The sequence below is a fragment of the Chelon labrosus genome (assembly GCF_963514085.1).
Source record: "Chelon labrosus genome assembly, chromosome: 4".
NCBI lineage: Eukaryota > Metazoa > Chordata > Actinopteri > Mugiliformes > Mugilidae > Chelon > Chelon labrosus.
The window spans coordinates 29,042,777-29,062,958 of record NC_140340.1 but is presented as its reverse complement, the minus strand read 5'-3'; the positions used below and the strand labels follow the sequence as shown (position 1 = coordinate 29,062,958).

At 41.1% G+C, this 20,182-nt stretch overlaps 1 protein-coding gene across 4 annotated transcripts in view; it reads right to left on the bottom strand.

Annotated features, from left to right (window-relative positions):
- The window catches only part of LOC311487274 (histone deacetylase 7-like), a 38,782-nt gene that overhangs the window by 7,448 nt on the left and 11,152 nt on the right, over positions 1-20,182 (bottom strand). For all 4 annotated transcript variants that reach the window (XR_014699026.1, XR_014699027.1, XM_084543484.1 and 1 more), the window contains exons 2-20: positions 14,733-14,917; positions 14,241-14,325; positions 13,688-13,802; positions 13,447-13,526; positions 12,460-12,573; positions 12,154-12,251; positions 11,493-11,591; positions 10,927-11,080; positions 8,881-9,095; positions 7,323-7,535; positions 6,490-6,688; positions 6,253-6,386; positions 6,020-6,140; positions 5,869-5,918; positions 4,929-5,036; positions 4,695-4,750; positions 3,416-3,503; positions 2,811-2,930; positions 258-355 (exon numbers count right to left, since the gene is read on the bottom strand). Coding sequence is in view for 2 of the 4 variants with exons in the window: in XM_084543484.1 (XP_084399610.1) it covers positions 258-355; positions 2,811-2,930; positions 3,416-3,503; positions 4,695-4,750; positions 4,929-5,036; positions 5,869-5,918; positions 6,020-6,140; positions 6,253-6,386; positions 6,490-6,688; positions 7,323-7,535; positions 8,881-9,095; positions 10,927-11,080; positions 11,493-11,591; positions 12,154-12,251; positions 12,460-12,573; positions 13,447-13,526; positions 13,688-13,802; positions 14,241-14,325; positions 14,733-14,917 (2,332 nt within the window). In the remaining 2 variants the exon portion in view is untranslated. The remainder of the gene's footprint in view (positions 1-257; positions 356-2,810; positions 2,931-3,415; positions 3,504-4,694; positions 4,751-4,928; positions 5,037-5,868; positions 5,919-6,019; positions 6,141-6,252; positions 6,387-6,489; positions 6,689-7,322; positions 7,536-8,880; positions 9,096-10,926; positions 11,081-11,492; positions 11,592-12,153; positions 12,252-12,459; positions 12,574-13,446; positions 13,527-13,687; positions 13,803-14,240; positions 14,326-14,732; positions 14,918-20,182) is intronic.

The following is a 20,182-nucleotide window of genomic DNA, read 5'->3' as shown; positions in this document are numbered from 1 at the left end:
GGAGGTGATGAGTGTGTTTTGTATTTAACACTCAATATTCAGCAAGCAAGTGCATGCTGAGCTTATAACTAGACCTTGAATGCACCAATGCAGTTTCTGCAAGTGGACTTTTAAACTGTAATGGCATAAAACTGAAAAATAAATGTTGTAAATGGTCGAAAGCAATGTAGTTCAACTATATCTAATCAGCAGTAAACAAACATGATCATGACATTTAATTTCAGATTTTAAACAGCTGAGTTGAGTTCATTATTTACCTGAATGCAGCCAGATATTCTGCATCACCCATTGGAGGGTTCAGACCTCCCGTCCATCCTACATTCACATTGAAGCCTTCTCCTGCACCTGCACCCACCTGGATATAGAGAGAAGGGGGGGGGGGGGGGGGGTGAGACTACATGAAATAAAGAATCTCTGAGAAAGTCAAGAAAGTTAATGAGTCACAGTGAAAGTTGGGAAACTGCATGACGATGACAGATTTGTGTCGAATGTTCACAAAATCTGCGCCGCTGTTGCAAAACTTTGCATTGCAGCAACTGAGGGAAAGTGGCTGCATCTCTTTAGGGCAACACCAGGGAGTGATTATGATTCCTAAATGAAAGACGGATGGCTGTTAATTCAACACCCCTGTCTCTCCATTTTGATTTTGATACAATTTGTCAAATGGCCTTATAAATCACTCTGAGCCACAACAGAGTTACACCCGTTTACGGTTCCCAAGCTTTAGGCTACGGCTAAACTGGGAAGTATTTTTCATTCGGCGATTTATATACTGAAATTATATATAAATTCAGTAAAACTGTGTATTTTGTGATCTGAATATGGAAGCGTAGGACTGGTATATATGACATGTCAAATAAAACATACACGGTATACTACTCTATTAACGCCACTAATCATTTACATGTTGAAAATGATTTTAGAGGACTGTTTAAGCTGTACTGAGACTGGCATGTAATCCAAAATGCCAGGCAGATGGAATGGAGGTCCTCTGATTTTGACCTCACATATTTGGGGCAGACAGTGAACTGAGGCCCGGGTCTTGGAAAGAAGGTTCAAGGATTCCTGTCTCTCCCTTTGTAGTCCCGCGAGCAGCCATTTAGCTGTTCTCTGAGCCCTTCACCATCAGTCAATGTGTCAGTTTGAGGGGAGTTTGAGGAGGTTGATTGACACAGTCTTGGCAACGGTGCGTGGTAATTTCCTTTGTGCGTATGTGTGTGTGTATGGGTGTGAGAGGATGCTTGAAAGAGAAAGAATGCTGATGAGCATCGCAGAGCGTCTGTCTCCATTCTTCTCTCAGTGGACGGGATGTTCGCAGGGCAAACGAAAAACACATGAGGCTTCCTGTCCTCTGCCAACTGGTAATGTACCCGCACGCATGCGCACGTGCACACAGACCCACACACACACAATTCCTGCTATTGCTCCAAGTCTTTTGCACTCCTCTCTGTCCTCTTTCTCTCTTTCATGTTTCAAGAATTGCTGGACTGGATTAGGCCTTCGCTGGTTTCTGTGAGGTACTCGGCTCTCTCTGTTATGGCTATGACATCACACAACTACCCCATGGTGTGTTATATACCTACACGGGGGACAGTGAGACTCCAGAGGTTTACCACACAGCTCAACAGAGGTTCAGAGGCCACTTAAGGCAAAGCCACATCCAAGCCAACAGAGCGTTTTATGTACCGTCCCTCATCAGGGGATTTTATGGGAAAACATTGACTATTTTATCCTCATTATTGTGGGGGAGGATGGGAGAATAAGAGGGGGGAATGTGGGGTTTCTATGGGTGGTGAATGCCAGCGTGGGTTGGGGTCAGTTCATCTGACTGGGGATAGTCATCACACTTGGTTTCTGGTAAGACCACAGGCAGAATTCATAGGCATCTCCATTTCCTGTACGCAAACATAAGCATGCAATTCAACTGTACACATCCTGTTGGGAAGTCTTGACATTTAAAGCCCTGAAGTGTCTCGAATAAACTCAAAGTGTGGAAGTAAACCAGGAGCAGATACTCAAATACACAATGAGATATGCTCATAGTGAGTCCAGTAGATAAACACATTTGTGTCATCAGAAACTTTATCTTGAACAAGTTGTTAGTGGAGAAATAACAGTGTTACATTACTTGCAACCGCAACTAACAGAAAGATTAAGATTCATTCCGACTTTGTGTTCAGATTTATATAATAACCTGTTCAAATTACAGGGTCCCATTGTTCAGATTCCAGTTGCATCAGTAAAATATTTTTTTTCTGATGACAGCTCCACATGCTCAGATATTTTTATGATGAACCTTTGCGCCATTATATAACATATCTAAAGCAGCCGGACCTATTTTTGTTGTGCAGTGCGAGACTGGATCCTGAAAGTCAGTCATCATGACCAAACTGAGTTTATAACTGGATATTTATATCATGAAGATTATTCATTGATTCATTGTTACAATTATTCTTCCTGTTTTGACAAGTAAATGCTAAACACAAGGCTCTTAAGCTCCCTAATGTCCCACTGGAATCGCACAATTACAAAATATTTCTATGCCAACATATCTATCTTCATGAGACATCGGTGGCATTGTTATAAACTTTGCATTGGTAAAGAGAAAATAGCCTATCAATATCCAAAATTCACTCTACAACACGGAAATGTGATCTAAGCATAATGGCTTCTCGTTTGTTGCTCTTACGCCATTTATTTACAAGAATCTATGAGCCGGCAAAGACGCACAAATATTCAAGAGTTACCATGACAACGCAAACAAAAGCAGACAAACACAGTGCTGCGGTTGAGGGCTGTTTTGTACACACCTCACTAGGATGTCCACTACCGGGAAAAAAGTTTCCGTTGTCATAGCGATGCAGAGAGATGTACAGCACGCTTGGGTCATTATAGAAGGCTTCCTGGCTGCCATTGCCATGGTGCACGTCCTGGAAAATGATCAGATGACAGGTAAGGAAGCTGCCAAGGGCCGGTGCATGTATTTCACACATAATAAAAGAAGAATTCCAGAAAACTTTGAAGGATTCACATATTCATATTCATGAAAAAAAATCTTTTTGATACAGCAGGTAATAATTACGGTTCGATACAGTAATATACAAGAGAGCTACGGTGCAACTCATATACACACATGTTGAACAGACACAACCACAACCATGTATGCACGGGTGTGTGTTCTTGTGACTGTATGTAACTTTGGCTCTACTCTGGGGATTTGTTACTCTTCAGCTCACACATGGATACCAGAGATAAGAGTATCTAAATGAGCTAAATTATAAATAGGAGTGCTACTGTACAGGGCTGCGCTGCATCTGGGAACTCGTTTGTACCTGCGATACAACTGTTTAATTTTTGTCTGTTTATTCCTGTATTAGTGGGAACCAGTGACAGTGGTCATGCAGTGGGTCCTTACCCAGTCCACAATGAGGATCTTGCTGACGTTGAGTTTGTGTTGTAGCTGCTTGGCAGCGATGGCCACTGAGTTGAAGAAACAGAAGCCCCTGTGGACAAAGAGACAGGAAGAGTGGCAGCCACATGTGTTTGTAAGGACATCTTCAGCAAATTAATATCACAGAACCACCATATGGACCTTAGGAACCTCTAAGACATGTCACAGTTAGTTAGACAGTTATCTGGCGTCATGTGATGGCTATTCAGTCCAGGATGTGACAGTCACAGTACTAGCTTCAATGTGCAAGTCACAACTTCTGCCACGTTAACAATTACTGCAAATATCTGAGAAATGACGATGTTTGATTTTATGTTGTACTTTATTTTCCTCGGCTGACAAACAAAATCGACTTTTTCACATTAGAACATTATGCTGAGTTTAAAATCTTGCACTCCTGAGAAACACAGAACCCACAGATTTTGTGAGAAAAAGAAAACCGAGCTAATCACAAAATTCACCCCACATTGCAAATGATAATGTAGTGAGAATGGCTGGCAGGATGTGTGAGATAGTTTCAGAGAAATGAACTCAAAACTTGGTGCAACAGTTTCACTGTCTACAATAAAGGTACGCAAAAAAGAGTTGATGTATGAAAAACAATTGAGGAATGTTGGAAGTGATGGTGTCAGCATGTGTTGTAAAGTGTGAGCGCCTTTGTGTGTGTGCGTAAGTGAAGAGTATATATTATATGCTGTCTAAACTTTGCTCATCAAGAAAAGTCATTATCATTCCATAAATAACAAGCACTGACAAGCACTGCTGAGCACACACACAGTCCCAGCTGAATGTGGTTACTTGGCTAATGCCTCCTATCAAAGACTGACACAAATCCATGCACACAAATATGCACGTCTGCACAAAATACACACAAGCACACGCACGGCTCTTTTGAGGTGCTTTGCTTTTTGTCTTGAAAGCTTAAAAGAAACTAAGCGGGGGAGGTAGTTTGCCTCGGGCATCAGGCAGGTAGCACACATCACACAAACTCAGACACACACATACATTAAGACAGAGAGACACAAGCCGTCTCTCTCTCTCTCTCTCTCTCTCTCTCTTTCCCTCCCTCCCTCTCTTGCTCAGAAGTATAGCTGATCTGTAATAAATCCTTTGAAACACTTTGCAGGCCTCCTGGCTCCTGGTGTGTGTGTGTGGGTGTGTGTGTGTGTGTGTGTGTGTGTGTGTGTGTGTGGGTGTGTGTGTGTGCGTGTGCGTGTGTGTGCGTGTAGGTTGCTGTACTTACAGAGGGGAGGAATGGTTTGCATGGTGTCCAGGGGGCCTAACCACTGCAAAGCCATTCTGAGAGAGGATCGAAAAAACTTTATCACCTTGCTGCTTTTATAACATCATATCCTCAAACATCACAGTTTAAAACATTTCATGACTTCATGTTATTGTAGAGTTGCCAAAATATAGCGTACATTTATGGACAACGCACATGGCTGAGACGATTAGATATTTGCTTATGAAGACCCACCTTCAGCTCTCCTTGTGCCACCTTGAGTGCCAGGTCTGTGACACATCCAGCAGCAATGCGTGAAGCTGCTGATGTGTGATGTTCGTTCCAGACGGTATCAATATCCACCTGTCAGAAAAAAAGTGGGACACACGTAAAGTCAGTTGAAAAGTCAGCTTCATATATTAAATGAAGATGCATTTAGAATCAACTTTTCCTTTTGTTGCACATCAGTGTAAACTATGTTGTGTTTCTACACTACTCTGTTTTTTTATTTTTTATTTTTTATACTCGTCTCTGGTGGTATGTTGCTGAACTGCTAGGGAACAATGAAATCAGAGGAATTTCTTTTATCACAGACTATGCCATCTTGTTCCAATCACCGCTCTTCACCAGAGCAGCCAAGGGCCGGAAATCCAGGCAGATCTGTCCCTCTTATCAACTGACGCCCAACCCCCTTTAGCAACAGTTATTAAGGGTATTATTATCTGTGCTTTGCCAACAGAGGAAAAAACGTTTTTTGTTTTGTTTACCCTGTTCATTGTGTCTTCTCTCATTGTGCATTTAGTAAATAAATACCTTTGAATTTTATGTTATTTTTCTTCTGTATCCTCATTCTTGTTTCCCCACATCCATTCCCTCTAAAAGAATCATCTGCTGTGGTCTTTATGTGTATCCTCTTTCCTTCCTCCTTCCTTTTTCTTTCTCCCACATCTCACCTTTGTACAGCCTTTGATTTCTGAGGTTTTAAAGTTATCTTAGCCAAAAACAATAGAATTAGCAATTTGTAGTATTATTAGCTTAATTGTGTAATGAGGCATAATCAGCCATGTAATGTTTGCTGTTCAGCAATGCAATTAGATAAGTGGAAAGTTTCCCACATGACTTGCATTTTAAAGGGGTCTATGATGTATGTGTATGCGTGTGTCTGTGTGCTTGTGTGTGCTTGTGTAGCACTTACCCCAACTCCTCCACATGGCAACATCACAATAATCTGTTGCGATAAGATTCCTGTAGGAAATAATATATGTCATTCAACTGACATGGCTATGTGATATTGTTATTATTACAATGTTATCATTATGTTTTTCATCCATTATCACTGATCTTACCAGCGAGTTTGCGGTTGTCCAGCTTGAGGCGGTTGAGTGGGTTGGTGCCGAACAAAAGCACATGTTTTTCTGAATGGACTGACTGCAGCTCTTCCAGGGTGGCCTTTCTACTGCGAATACGCTGCAAGTAGACACAGATACAGTTTATAGCAGAGCTGCATAAACGATACACACTGCATATAATCCTCATTGGTCTACATTTGCCAGTATAGTGTGTAGTTTTTGTAATGTACCTCACACTGGCTCCTTAGACCTCTTTCATGCAGTCTGGACCAGATGCTCTGGACCCTGCCTGCATGCTCCGGGTGGCGGCTATTGTCCCCACAGATACACTGGTGCTTCTGCATCTGAGCATCATACACCAGACCTGGACACACAGACACAGACACACATGTATCTAATATAAATTGTAACTAAAACATATATAATTGGATTATGTCTTTTGTTTTTATCAAAAAAGTCTCACACACCTGTGGTGAAGCGTAGCTGGATGTCTGTAGCAGGGTTGGACAGTGACAGCGAAGGTATAGTGGAGGGTAGGTGTGAAGGAGGAGGCAGTGTGGTCGAGGCTGGGGAGGACTGGGTCCGAGCCACAGGCGGGTGAGGCCAAATTAGAGCAGGCACACCCAGGGGATCTAGCTGGTGTCCTGGTCTAAGGATCACTTGCCTCTGTGTTTCCCACAATGGTGAGTTAAGAGAAGAACAGGCAATGAAGGAAACAGGAGTATTTTAAAACAGCAACACACAGTACAGCCTACCTAGAATAAAAAAAATACATAATCAATGTGGCAGTCCAATTCCTTTCATCAGTAGATTGCAGCTATTCATTATTTGGTCAATTTACCTCTGCTTCTCTAGAGCAAAAAACTGATAAATTCAGCATTGCCAAGTACACTGTAACAATATTGTAAAACTCTCTTTTCAGCTTATAAATAAAACAACAGCGCCTCCTCTTGGCAAAACCTGGGAATTTATGTACTGTACAAAGTACACTAGGGATACAAATGTAGAACAATGTTCTTTGTCAATAGTTAACAAACATAAGAGCAAAATCTATATGTGCCTCATAACCTGTTATCAGGTATTCATTACCATCAAGGTAATATGTTACTGTAATGAGGTGAATAATTAAGTTCATCAGCAGATATTCTATGTCAACACAATTTCCCCCAGTACCAATAAAAACACTAAACTACAGAGAAGACTTTCTTTCCAGGAAAGGGAGCACATCATAGCAAATTATCCCACTGGTAAGTTCTGCATGTGTACGTATTTGCATCGGACTGTGACTTGATATTAGTACCTGACTGAAGGAATGGGAGGACTCGATCAAGCTCTCCCGGGAGGAGGTAGTGGACTCTGTGTCGTAAACTGAGTCTGTGCTGGCGTTGCTCTGTCTCCTGTGGTAGCCATCCTCGCCTGGCTCTGACCCGCACACCGACCCCGTCCCTGAGCCTGAACCTGATCCGTTGTCCTCCAGGTCCATGTCCTCTGAAGGGATCTGTGTAAGACGGGGCTAGTATAAGGCAGAAGTTTTACAGACTTAGTTTGGACACACCCTCCCATTTATTGTTTTTTCTTTATGTTCATGACTATTTACATTGTCGATTCTCACTGAAGACATCAAAACTATGAATGAACACATATGGAATTATGTTGTAAAGTGTGAAATAACTCCAAATATGATTCATATTTTAAAGTCCTCAAAGTAGCCACCCTTTGCTTTGTTGACAGCGCTGCAAACCCTTGGACTTCTCTCAGTGACCTTCATGATCCAGTCCATCATTACTTTAAGAACTGAAGGTCAGTCAGTCTGGAAGATTGCAAAAACTTTGAATGTGTCCCCAAGTGCAGTTGCAAAAACCATCAAGCGCTACGACGAAACTGGCTGACATGAGGACCGCCCCAGGAAAGGAAGACCAAGAGTCACCTCTGCTGAGGATAAGTTCATCTGAGTCTCCAGCCTCAGAAATCGCAAGTTAACAGCACCTCAGATTAGAGGCCAGTTCAATGCCACACAGAGTTCTAGTAGCAGACACATCTCTACATCAACTGTTCAGAGGAGACTGCACCAATCAGGAATTTACGGTCAGATAGCTGCTAGAAAACCACTACTAAGGAAAAGCAACAAGCAGAAGTAATTTCTTTGGGCCAAGAAACACAAGGAATGGATATTAGATCAGTGGAAATCTGTGCTTTGGTCTGATAAATTTGAGATCTTTGGTTCCAACCGCTGTGTCTTTGTGCGACGCAGAAAAGGTGAACGGATGATCTCTACATCCATGGTTCCAACCGTGAAACATGGAGGAGGAGGAGGTGTGATGGTGTGGGGGTGCTTTGCTGGTGACACTGTTGGGGATTTATTCAAAATTGACCCCAGGCTGTGTAAGGGCTATTTGACCAAGAAGGAGAGTGATGGAGTGCTGCGCCAGATGACCTGGCCTCCACAGTCACATGACCTAAACCCAATCGAGATGGTTTGGGATGAGATGGACCGCAGAGTGAAGGCAAAAGGGCCAACAAGTGCTCAGCATCTCTGGGAACTCCTTCAAGACTGCTGGAAAATCATTTCAGGTGACTACCACATGATGCTCATTGAGAGAATAGCTATTTTGAAGAATCTAAAATTTAGAATCATATTTAGAGTTATTTTACACTTTTGTTTACTATATAATTCTATGTGTTCATTCATAGTTTTGATGCCATCAGTGTATGTGCAAAACTGAGTTTACATTTTTACATTACAGGGCAATTCAAAATCTACACAAACAATCAATCAATTTAAAAAAGTCAATCAATATTGAAATTAACAAGCTTATTTGTGAGCACATTTTTCTGTGTATACACCTGCCTCCTCTCACCTTGCTCAGGTGCGTATTCTGTTTGACCATCTCCAGCCCGCTCTTGTGGTACTGCTGGAGCAGCTGGTGCTGGGTGTGCAAAGGCAGGGCTGAGTGACTGTAGGGTGGCGGCTCTGAGCGTGTTCGCTCCAGTGGTTTGTGGGAGGTGACTAATCCTTCCCTTCTGGAGGACAGGTGAGGCTGCTTCTGCACAGGAAAGGAGCTCAAGCCAGGAACTGCGGAGAGGAGGGGAGAAAGAGACACGGTAAAATTAGGAGTGAAGATGAGAGGAAATAGAGACGGGACATTTAGAGGGGCAATGATAAACGGGGAGACTGATAAAAAAAGAAGCAGTGCAAAAAAGGTGTCAAAAAATGATAGCAAAAAAGAAGGCAGCTCACTTATAATAATTTAGCTCAATTAATCTACTGTTGGAGTCAGTCGCTTGTATACAGTATTTCTGTAATGTCAGTGAATCAGCATCACTATTAAAGGCTCAGTAGAGAGCGCCCTTGTCCCATTTATACAGACATCAACATTCATTCAGAGTCTGATTTAAAATGAACAAATATTTTGACTTGTTTTAGCAGCTGCAGCACAAGTGTTGCAAGTGACATTAACAATGTCTATGTTTCATTTAGATATTTGAGTAAACCTACACAACACGAGGACTCTAAACATCTAAATGGATCACAACTGTTACTGATATTAATACACTGGCAAAAAAAAATATTTTCATTTTTATAATTAAGTAATTGATTATCTTTCAGCTGGCAACAAGTTATTTAACCCCAACTGATGCAATGAGTTGCTTCCCATTTCTTAAACAACCATGTCTAAAGACACATCCTGTGGTCGTGAAAAAGATGTTAGTCTGTTTGAGAAGGGTCAAATCATTAGCATGCATCAAGCAGAGAAAACATCTAAGGAGATTGTAGAAACTAATAAAACTGGATTAAGAACTGTCCAACGCATTATTAAAAACTGGAAGTATAGTGGGGAACCATCGTCTTGAAAGAAGAAATGTGGTCGGAATAAAATCCCGATCGATCATGATCAGCGATCACTTAAACGTTTGGTGAAAGAGATGGGGGGGCATCAGGGTAAGAAATGAGGCAGATGAAGCGATGCACCCATCGTGCCTAGTGCCTACTGTACAAGCCTGTGTAGGCAGTGCTATGAACTGGGGTTGCTGCCTTAATATACTGAAAGATCAGGTTATTCCATCAGTGTTTATGATCAATCATACTTTTGTTTTCATTATGTGGGAAATTAATAAAAGAAACATAACATTTGAGCTCATATACATGCACTTGCACGAGCCAGGCAAGAGAAAAGCCATTAGATGCTGTCATTAATCAACAGTGTCTAAAAGACCTCAGATAAACTTCCATTGACCTCAGTTACGTCACACAAGTTCGTACTGGTCTGCTGCAAGTGCTGCAAAGTACGGTAAAAAAAAAAAAAATTATCAATACAGATGGCAAAATAAAAATATTCACTATAGAGTGGCCTGATATGTTATGGTTAAACTGCACTACAAATAAGATATACACTGATCAGGCATAACATAATGACCAACTTTCTCATATTGTGTAGGTCTCCCTTTTGCCTACAAAACAGTTATGACTCATTAGAGAGTAGACATGGGCCTTGTGAGGGTATCCAATGGTGTCTGGCAATAGAATGTTGTCAGTGGGGGCCTTTGGGTGCTGTTTTTCACAAGTTTTGAGTTGTTTCTAAACCATTTTTGTGTGTGTGTGTCTGTGTCGGGCTGCATCCTGCTGGTAATGGCTGCTGCCATCAAGGAGTGTCATTGCTGGTCTGGTCTGGTCTAGGTGGGTGGTACATGTCTAAGTAACATCCACATGAATGCCAGGTCAAAACATTTCCCAGCAGAACACTGAATTGTCACATGATGGTCAATATTATTTACTTCTCCTGTCTGTGACTTTAATATTGTGGCTGACTGGTGTACATACACACTGTACATGGTCCTTTGAGTTGTCACTTTTAAATCCAAATCATTGTGCTCCGTTTATATGCATATTGAGGAATTTGACTCACATGAAACAAGCTGGGGGTGCAGCAGCCCAGTACGCGGTTCCAGAATGAGCACAGACTGCAGGCGCTGACCCAGAGCTGGACCACTGCCTTCTATAGGTAGGTAAACTGGATGCATAGCAGAAAGTGCCAATGGCCTTGCTACCCTCAAGTCAGCCTGGAGAGAGAGGAGAGATGATGACAGAAAATGTGATAACTGGGAATTAAAGAAGCACTCGTCATGATTGTAGCTGTAGGTAAACTCTTAATGGACTTTGACAATGCGGAGATATAGACTATTCACCAAATGTGTTAACAACGACATCAACTGAGTATATTACCGAGACTGATTCACAAGACATGAAAGCAGCACATAGTTCAAGAGGGAAGTGAAAGACTGAGTATACCACATGTTTCTATAAGTGTTCAAGTGTGGTGTGCAAGCACCATTTTAAACATTTTCTTAGATACACAGCTAGCATAGATACATATTTAGGCAATGAATACAGAATCTATTTTTACTGTGACATATAATGTCAGAAATTTAAATACTGATTCGGAAGGGAACCACACTATGTTTAGGTTCTCACCTGTGCTGGAAGTCCTGCAGTGATATTGGGCATCGCAGTGGGGTTGGGAGGCAAGGTGAAATGGGCTAAATTACCATCCCTCAGCAACAACCTCTGTGACTGAATGAGGCAGAATTTTTAATCATGAATATAATCACACCATCCACGTTGAACACAAAAACACAATGTTCATTAGTGTCATTTAAGAGTCACCTTACACACAAGTAACCAAGGTGATGTAGTGTGTTATTATATAAGACCTGAATGTTTGTCATTAATAACTGATAAAGCCACACAAGCAGAAATAATCACATGACAAAGGAAAGAAAGGGTGTGCTGTATTTGTACAATGGTCCATCAAGCTTTCTCTGAATTTTACCATTGAACACATTGTGAACCACTAATATGTTGCATTATAAACACCCCATTAAAATACAACTGTTGGTCATTTAGGAACAGAGTTTCAACCCAAGAATTACTTTAAATTAGTTCGTAAAATACTTTTATACTGCTTAAACACTAATATTGCACAAATTAGTCAATTACATGAAGCAGGGACACTATTTGTCTCTAACGTGTTTATGTATGCTTGTTGAAGACACTCTACCCTTTGCTCTTGTTGTTAATCTGCATAAAACAGTCTATTAAATAGCTATAACTATAATATAAAAAAATGGCTCACCTCATGAGCAAGTGGGAGAGACGCAGTATCTGCATGGAGGCTGTCGTTTGGTGAGCTGCCCCCTGATGCTGGGTTGCTGCTGCTGCTTGGGGAAGAGTCTGAGTGACAGAATGGAGAGACATACTGTAGATATATGACATCCAACACTAGCACAACAAAAATGGAAAATTGTCAATGTGTTGACACGATGTGTGTTGCTAAAAACACACATTTGAAAATGAACAGAAATTGTAATGGAAAATGGAGGCAACATAAAACACAAGACTAAGATGATGCATATTATACAACTTAATGTTGATACTTTACCCAGAGTTTCTGTCCTGTGCTTGACAGCAGGAGGGGCGCTAATCTTTCGCTGCAGCGGGTTTGGCCTTGTGTTGATGAGTTTCTTTAATTTTAACTTCAGTGTGGGCTCAGAGACTGCACACATACAAATACATAAGTTAAGACGTGCATGTGCACAGATGCAAAGACATAATTATCCCTAAGGTCAAGGTATCCCTAAGGTGGACGACAAATTGTCTTATACATGAGCAAAAGCATTGACTATGTAGTTCACACACTACAGTGATGCACTCAGTTTCTATCACAGAACTCAGTCAAAGCAATCTTAGCTGAGCAAATACTTCTACCCTGGACAAAAGCATCAAAATGTTCCATGTATACATTGGTCAGTCAAACAAAGCAATCAATCAGTGGCTGACTTAGAGCAAATACAAAGTAAATTTGTGTTGTCGCTGAGCCAACAAAAGCACTGGAGGGCGTGTGTGTAAAAGGGTTCTAGGACAACGCAAATAAATAATGGTTAGTGTACTTGCAGAAATGTACAGGAAGGCAGAACCACTCCCATTCTCATTCACACAGAGATGTAGACCTGCTCTGGAGTCTCACGCAGTTCATTTTACACATACCTTGGTTAAAGTTATGCAACTGCTTTAGTCTTTGTGTCTCACTGTCGCTGTAGTTTTAAAGGCTGTTCAGCTGCTCTAGCCTTACAGGCCTGATGCTTGATGAGTTTCCTTCATCTCAATGCAAGGGACATTTCTGTGTATGTCACTGTCTCATTCTTTAGTCAAGAATATGTAACATAATGACAGTGTGCTGAGGCGCTAAAAATTATCACACTGAACAAAATATTCCACTGTGCTATGCAGCAGGGTGACTTTGAGTTGAACTCAGATTACAAAGAGCACACCACAGGAGAACAAACCTGAAATGGAAAATCACCAGTGACCTTCACAGCTATAACCTCAGGGTGGAAACCCCAATCCCAGACACAAACAGGTGTCTTACCTGTCCTTCGCAGGGCGAGGTCCTTACGCTGGTCACAGGTTGTAGGCTGAGGCTTTGGGGACATGTCAGGTACCGATAACCTTGGTGATCAGATCAATTACATTTAATTAATAACATTGAAAGAATAATTTTTATTTCTCATTGTATCCATCCCTTCAACACAATTTGTGCAATGTTACCACAACAAAAAGTTTTGGATGTGCTGTGTTTGCGGCTGAAAAATTATTAATGTCTTTCACACCCGTATCCTGGGGCAGGACTGGTGTGGTTGGGAGTGACCCTGTCATGGGTAGGCTGGTTCTTCATAATAATATGGTCCCGAAGTTTCTGCCTTACCAGTGGGCTGGCTATAGCACCTGCCAGACAATAAAATATGTCCATCATGAATAGGACAATGATTATGGTCATCCATACAACACAACAAATAGTAATATAGTATAATGTTGAAACATTTTTTTGATAGTGAAAACAGGAACCCTTTACAAGGTTCTGTCACTGTGAAAGCACTTTGACTTCATTAGTAGGATTCAGCATGTTTGACACTTTCCTCTAAGCATGCTTCATTTCCTCTACTTGGAAGAAATAAAAACAGTACAAAGCGTTTCCTTAAATAAGTATTTGTTTGACTTAGGTTTAATATGACTACAAAATTTCCTTGGAATCAAAGAATACGTCACAGTGCTGATGGAAATCCCCTTCATTTTTTCAATGACTATGACTCATAGCAAACTGTAAAGCACATCAACAACCTAATGGTCACAATATTGTGGAGTAATAGAACACATGCCACTCACTCTGCTCATTTTTACCCTTCCGTATCAGCGGTTGTAGCTCTTCTCTATTCTCCTCCATCACTCTTTGCCTTGATTCAATGTTATACTGAGAAGGAAAAAGAAATAATGGAGAAATATTGACACTGAGCAGTCTAGTCTGTGTGGACTGCACAAGTGAGATTCACACAGAAAGAGACAGACACTGTTTCTGTTAGTGTCTGACAAGCACATATCTGTATACAGAGCAATGTTGACAGGATTGCAATGAACGCAATGAGCAAACAAGGTCTGTCACTATGTACTACATGCTGATAATACAGACAGTTTTATTGTGATTATTGAAAAGAAAAACTATTCGCTGCAGATTTACAACTTCACTGACAGTCAAAGTTTTTATGCGATCACTCAGCCTATAGTCAGTGGCATTTCACATTCACACTGCTGCTGCTTATGCCTGGTACGGTCACTTTCCGCCTGTGCTGCCTGAAGACTGACACCTGAGTTACGCCTCACCTGCAAGTGTTGCTGGGAAAACTGGGAGCAATGCTGAGGGGTGAGGTGTCTCAAGTAGAACGGAGGGCGGGGGGCCAGCATGGCCGAATCTGGGCCTGGAGGTAACAACCGGTGAGTCACACTTAGATCCATGGGCTGCTTCCCACTAACGGGTAGTGAAACTTGTTTGCTGAGGATCACATCCACTACACAGGGAGAGAGAGAAAATAACACATCAGTTTGTTGGAAGTAACGCTGCCTATCCTCATGAGTGCTATGGGAGTAATTATGAAGTGGATGGAAAATTGAATTATCTCTCTGGAGTTTTAATATTTGATAAACAATTATCATTAATACGGAATAGGAAAAACTATTTTACTTTCTAGTTCATAACACAAAGAAGAAGGTATTTAACAGATATTCACAGACATAGCAAAAGAACATTTGGAGAGACATTTACTGTTTGTTTCACATAAACATAATAAAAAGGGCACTCAGCTTATTTAGCATTAGTTTAAGCCGGGATGTCTACTTTAACTCTGCACATTTGCCAGTCGTATTTCATTACATTTAAGTCTCCCTGCCTCGAGTGAACTGGCCATTGTCCAACGCTGCATTCAGTACAGCAAAAGAGAGGGATGTTTGTATATCTCGGGGCTGGAGGTGCATGAAAGAAAGAAATAATAAAAGAAACGGGGTGGGGAGTTGGATTTGAATATTATGTGGTTGTGGCATTTGGGTCAGGTACATCAATATGTCAACGACTTTCCAGAAAATAAAATAAATAGAAAACTAAATTTAGCACAAGAGTGAGATAACCGAACCAAGCTTCTGTGTCCTAACGAAAGACAGATGTATTTTTACAGGTGCAAGGTTTTGAAAGGCATCTGTAAATACCTTAGAGCAACCTTTGAAAAATTTCTCTATGAATGATTTCACTGCAGCATGCATGGCAGTATTTGGGCCTGATTGCATGACCTATACAAAAATGAAATAGACAGGGAGGATAATAAGAATTGCTTGTGAGAAGGCATCAGTCTAAAATGTTTCTCAAGTTTAAAAAAAAAAAAAATAACATAAACAAATGCAAGCTCACAGGTACAGTAACTTGATAGTTTTCGCATGTCAATTGCAATTGATACCTGAAACCAATAAAAGTGGTAAGCAATGTTTCGGTACTGATACAAAAGAATCGACAGATACAGAATGGAAGGAGACACCTTGCTCCCTTTAGGGTAAGAGGACAGTGGGAGGGAGGGAAGCATGTGGAAATTTACTGAACGCCAGAACAACTGCAACCCAAAATATTACTCAACATTACTCACATAATTCCTGTAAGTGGACAATTCTTTACTGGCATATCCTGTTGAATTACACTAACTGTTGTGGATACCACTGTAACACAGTAACAGCTCTGCATTAACAACACAGCACTGCAATAATTCATTCATTTTGCGAGTTAGCAAATGTAAGACTGCATCATCAGACCATCTCCACTGATAAGGCACACTGTGTTCAGATAGCTGTGATTAGCTAGGGTTTCCTGAGCGTTGTGATCTTTAATGTGTGCTATTAAAAGCTGCAGACAAAATGGTATACTGTACAGCATAAATACAGGACAATAACAGAGAGTTATAAATGTAACTTTTCAAGGTACAACAAACCAGCCCAAAACAAACCTCCATATGCACACAAGTTCTACTTTACTGCCCTTTTGTCTGAGACATAAAGGAAGTTGTGTAGAGACCGGCAATGTGGTTTGGCTCTCATTCCCAACTTCAGGACTGCCTCAGTGAGAGAAACATTCATGTCCGTGAAGGCATTTTGAGTTGACAGAAACCCTCTGGAGAAGAAAACACTCCCACACTCTTATTACTGCAGGTTATGTGAGAGTCCGGCACAATAGAACATGTTCAAGATAATACGGCACACTTAAAGCCAAGTGATTTTGTAATTCTGCTTGATAGCATAATACAGAGTTCATATTAATACTATTTGTTCAAAGGGACAGGCTTGGGTTTTCACGTTTGCCATAAGTGTGACAATGAAAAAACAAAGACAAGCTTTTGTGTTAGCTCAAACTTGGCACAACTTAAAATAGAAACACAGGATGACATGCCTCTTTGCAGAAGTATGCCTGCAATTGACACGCTTGCGCTGCACAGTCCTGTTGCATCAATGGAATCTTGCCTCGCCAGGTAACTCCAGGAGGCTGAGACAAAACTTCACCTTAGAGACACTGTAACATTTCAGTCTGTCCCATTTTCAGCTGGCCTGCGCCTGTGCAACTGTATTGTATGCAGCACTGTTGAAGTTGTTTTTTTTTAAAGCTGTACTGCGTTTACTGTAATAAAAAAAACTGAAAGGTGCAACAGGAAGTACCAGTTGCAGCCGACACTATGTATTACCAGAAGAATGTCTGTGTGTTTTCAAAGGAAATCAGACAATCACTGGAGAAGCGGTGAGTGGTGGTGGTGGTGGGGATTCAAATAATCAGCAAACATTTTCATACAAATACACCCAAGCACACACACACACACACATACACGCACACACACGCACACACACATACACAATCACCAGACAAGTCAGCTCCCCTGAGAGAAAGGAAATGATCAGGAAGTCAGTCTTACATGTGATCTAAATAGAGAAGAAACACCTGTGTTGTGAATTACTCAAAAAACAGCAAAGGTCATTCTGCTGCAACCATAAGTAACTGGCATCTACTTACTTTGAACAGTGTTATCCTAAATATCTTCCCAGATACACATGCATTGTCAACATTCTTCAACGATTTAAAGTGAAAGCCACCTTTCTAAAAATATATATTTAAGTTTTGTACTGACACTTATGGTGTTACTTTAGGCAATTACAGCGTGACTCAAAACCAGCTCAGTCACAGCATTGTGCATTCAAAGAGCTAACAGTTTCTACTATCCTGACTCTAAAGGGTTTCAAAAGCTTCTGATTACTTCCTATCACATTTCAAAGAGTTCACTAGGACAGAATGTATACAGTAAACTTATTTAAACTTGATACATTACAGACAAATACTGCAATGGCACAGGTATCTTTTTAGCCAACATTGTTTTTTAATGGTCTGTCATTTATCAATTGCACTCTAAAAATTCAAGAAACACATTATTGTAAGATAAAATCTTGAACAGTTTAAAAATAAGGAGAAGTACATGCTGAAAAAGTCTGTGTGCGTGCTTCTCTGTCTCCCTTTTGAGCATTGTGGTGCTAAAAATAGGCAGGAGACAAACTTCTGGTTTCTGTAATAGCATATTCGTTTCACAACCATCATCCTCTTTCTGCGGGCCCTGTACAGCGACACACTGAAATACTGACACACACACACACACACACCACGGACACACCTGCACACATGCATAGACTTTACTGGTGCACGCGCACAGACACACACTCACAAAGAAACAGTGACTTCCTGTTTCTAAAGTTAGTCTGCACCATAACATCCTCTTGGTTCATTTAGGCAAGCACAAGCTGCTATTTTGGTTGAATGGCTTCGGTGGATCCTTTCTGCAGTTTGAGAGGGTTACAGATGTCCTCCTGCAGTTTACATATCCACGCTGTGGTTAAAATGTGCTTTGTTTATAGTCGGGCTAGAGTGAACTCTGGTATTGGATCAAGTTAAGTTGCTATATACATAAACACCTGCAGCAGGCATGAGGTTTATGTCTGGACAGATGAGCAACAATGCAGAAAGAGCAAGAGACGAAATGTGTGAAACATAAACAACAAATGTTAATAGAGTCTCCAAATAGATAATAAGCATGCTTGATGCAAATTCATTGGGTTTATTATTAATAGACTACTCACCCACTCACAGACTCTATAGCAATCGTATGACAGATACATGTCGGCAACGTTCAGCAGTCCCCCCCTTCCTCCCGTGTCCTTACATTTATAAGAATCCACAGCTGCTGGGGCACATTCTGTCCCCTTGCTTCCGAGCAGCTGGAGTATCAATCTCCTTTTGCGTTATCCATGTGCGTGTGGGCGCTTTTGTGTGTCCATCCTATATGTGCCCAAGATATTAATAGTTTGCAGTTGTTTCTCATGAGTATACACAGCAGGTCTTTGTGTTTGCGTAAGAAGGATCTGCCTGTGTGACAGTTGAGGGTGCATGTGCACATGTATCAGTGTATCAGCGCCTGCCGCCGTATTAATAGTGACCATTTGCCTCTTCTGAAGGAACACTGTGCAAGTGTTAGTATGTGAAACCATGGCGGTGTATTTTTAGTGTCACCTGTCAGTAAACACTTGTGTTATTGTGTGCAATCAAGTGAATGCACATGTGTTTGACGATACTGACTTTGTGCCTTGCTGTTTTCTTGACATATTAATAGCATCACACCACTTGTTTTTGTGAGCGTGTGGCAAGTATTTGTCCTTATAAGTGTATTAATAGCAATCCCAATTGCCCACACATGCTTTTGTATGTGTATGGCGTGTGTGTGTGTGTGTGCGCGAGTGGCTGTCAGTAACTTCATTCTCATTTACAGTATATCAGCTCTAAGTTATGTGAATAGGTGATACGTTTACTACAGACAGCCACAATGTTAGACACAATGTTGGTAGTTCAAGCCCACCCAGGGACACTGTAGTTTGATTAAATGCAGACAACAATTCCTCAGACGATTTTTGCTTACTCCAAAATTCAAACGTGTTTCTCTACATTTAATATCCAAATATAAGGACTACTTGTCAAAATCGTTGTCGTGCAAATATATTTGTCAGATGTCTGGCATTTGTTTACTGCGACAACAGTCTGTGAAGTCTAGTAGACACCAGTTTCCCTTTTAACCAAGGCTTGTGTATTATGTCACGACATGAGCCACATATTCCTACTCTTGACTGTACAGTACAACAGCAAATACGAGATTTCATTATCATCAACACTCTCCTTTCTATCATAGTCATCAGCATTGTTTCGTATGGTTCCTGCCACTCTCTTTGACTAAAAGTTCAGAGGTCAGAGCGTTATGAGACCTCTCTTCGTATCATGTCCCTGAGGCTGGGTGGGAAAAGGTGAGGGGGGTCTCCAGCTCACTGTAGAGTTGTGTGTACATGAAACAGTATCACAAGCTAGCGTGTTCTTTCTCCAGTTTGATTCCACACAGACAAACAGACTGGCAATTGTTGAAATTGTTTCATTATTTCTCTTCGAGGTTCCAAGGAGGTCATCATCTTTTGGAAGGGGAAAACAAGAGCTAAATTTGGCCTAGAGTGCAATCACAAGATTGGCACAAATCCAAATCTTCGTCTAGCCTAAGGACACACAGACAATATGTGTAACTACTGAAAGGACTGTCACTGATGCCCTGGCAGGTGCTCATCATTCATAACTGAAAGTGGTGACACAGTACATTAATGCTAATACACCCCCACCCATTCAGAAATACTGCACGCACATTATCACATTAACATTGCCCACAATTATGCAA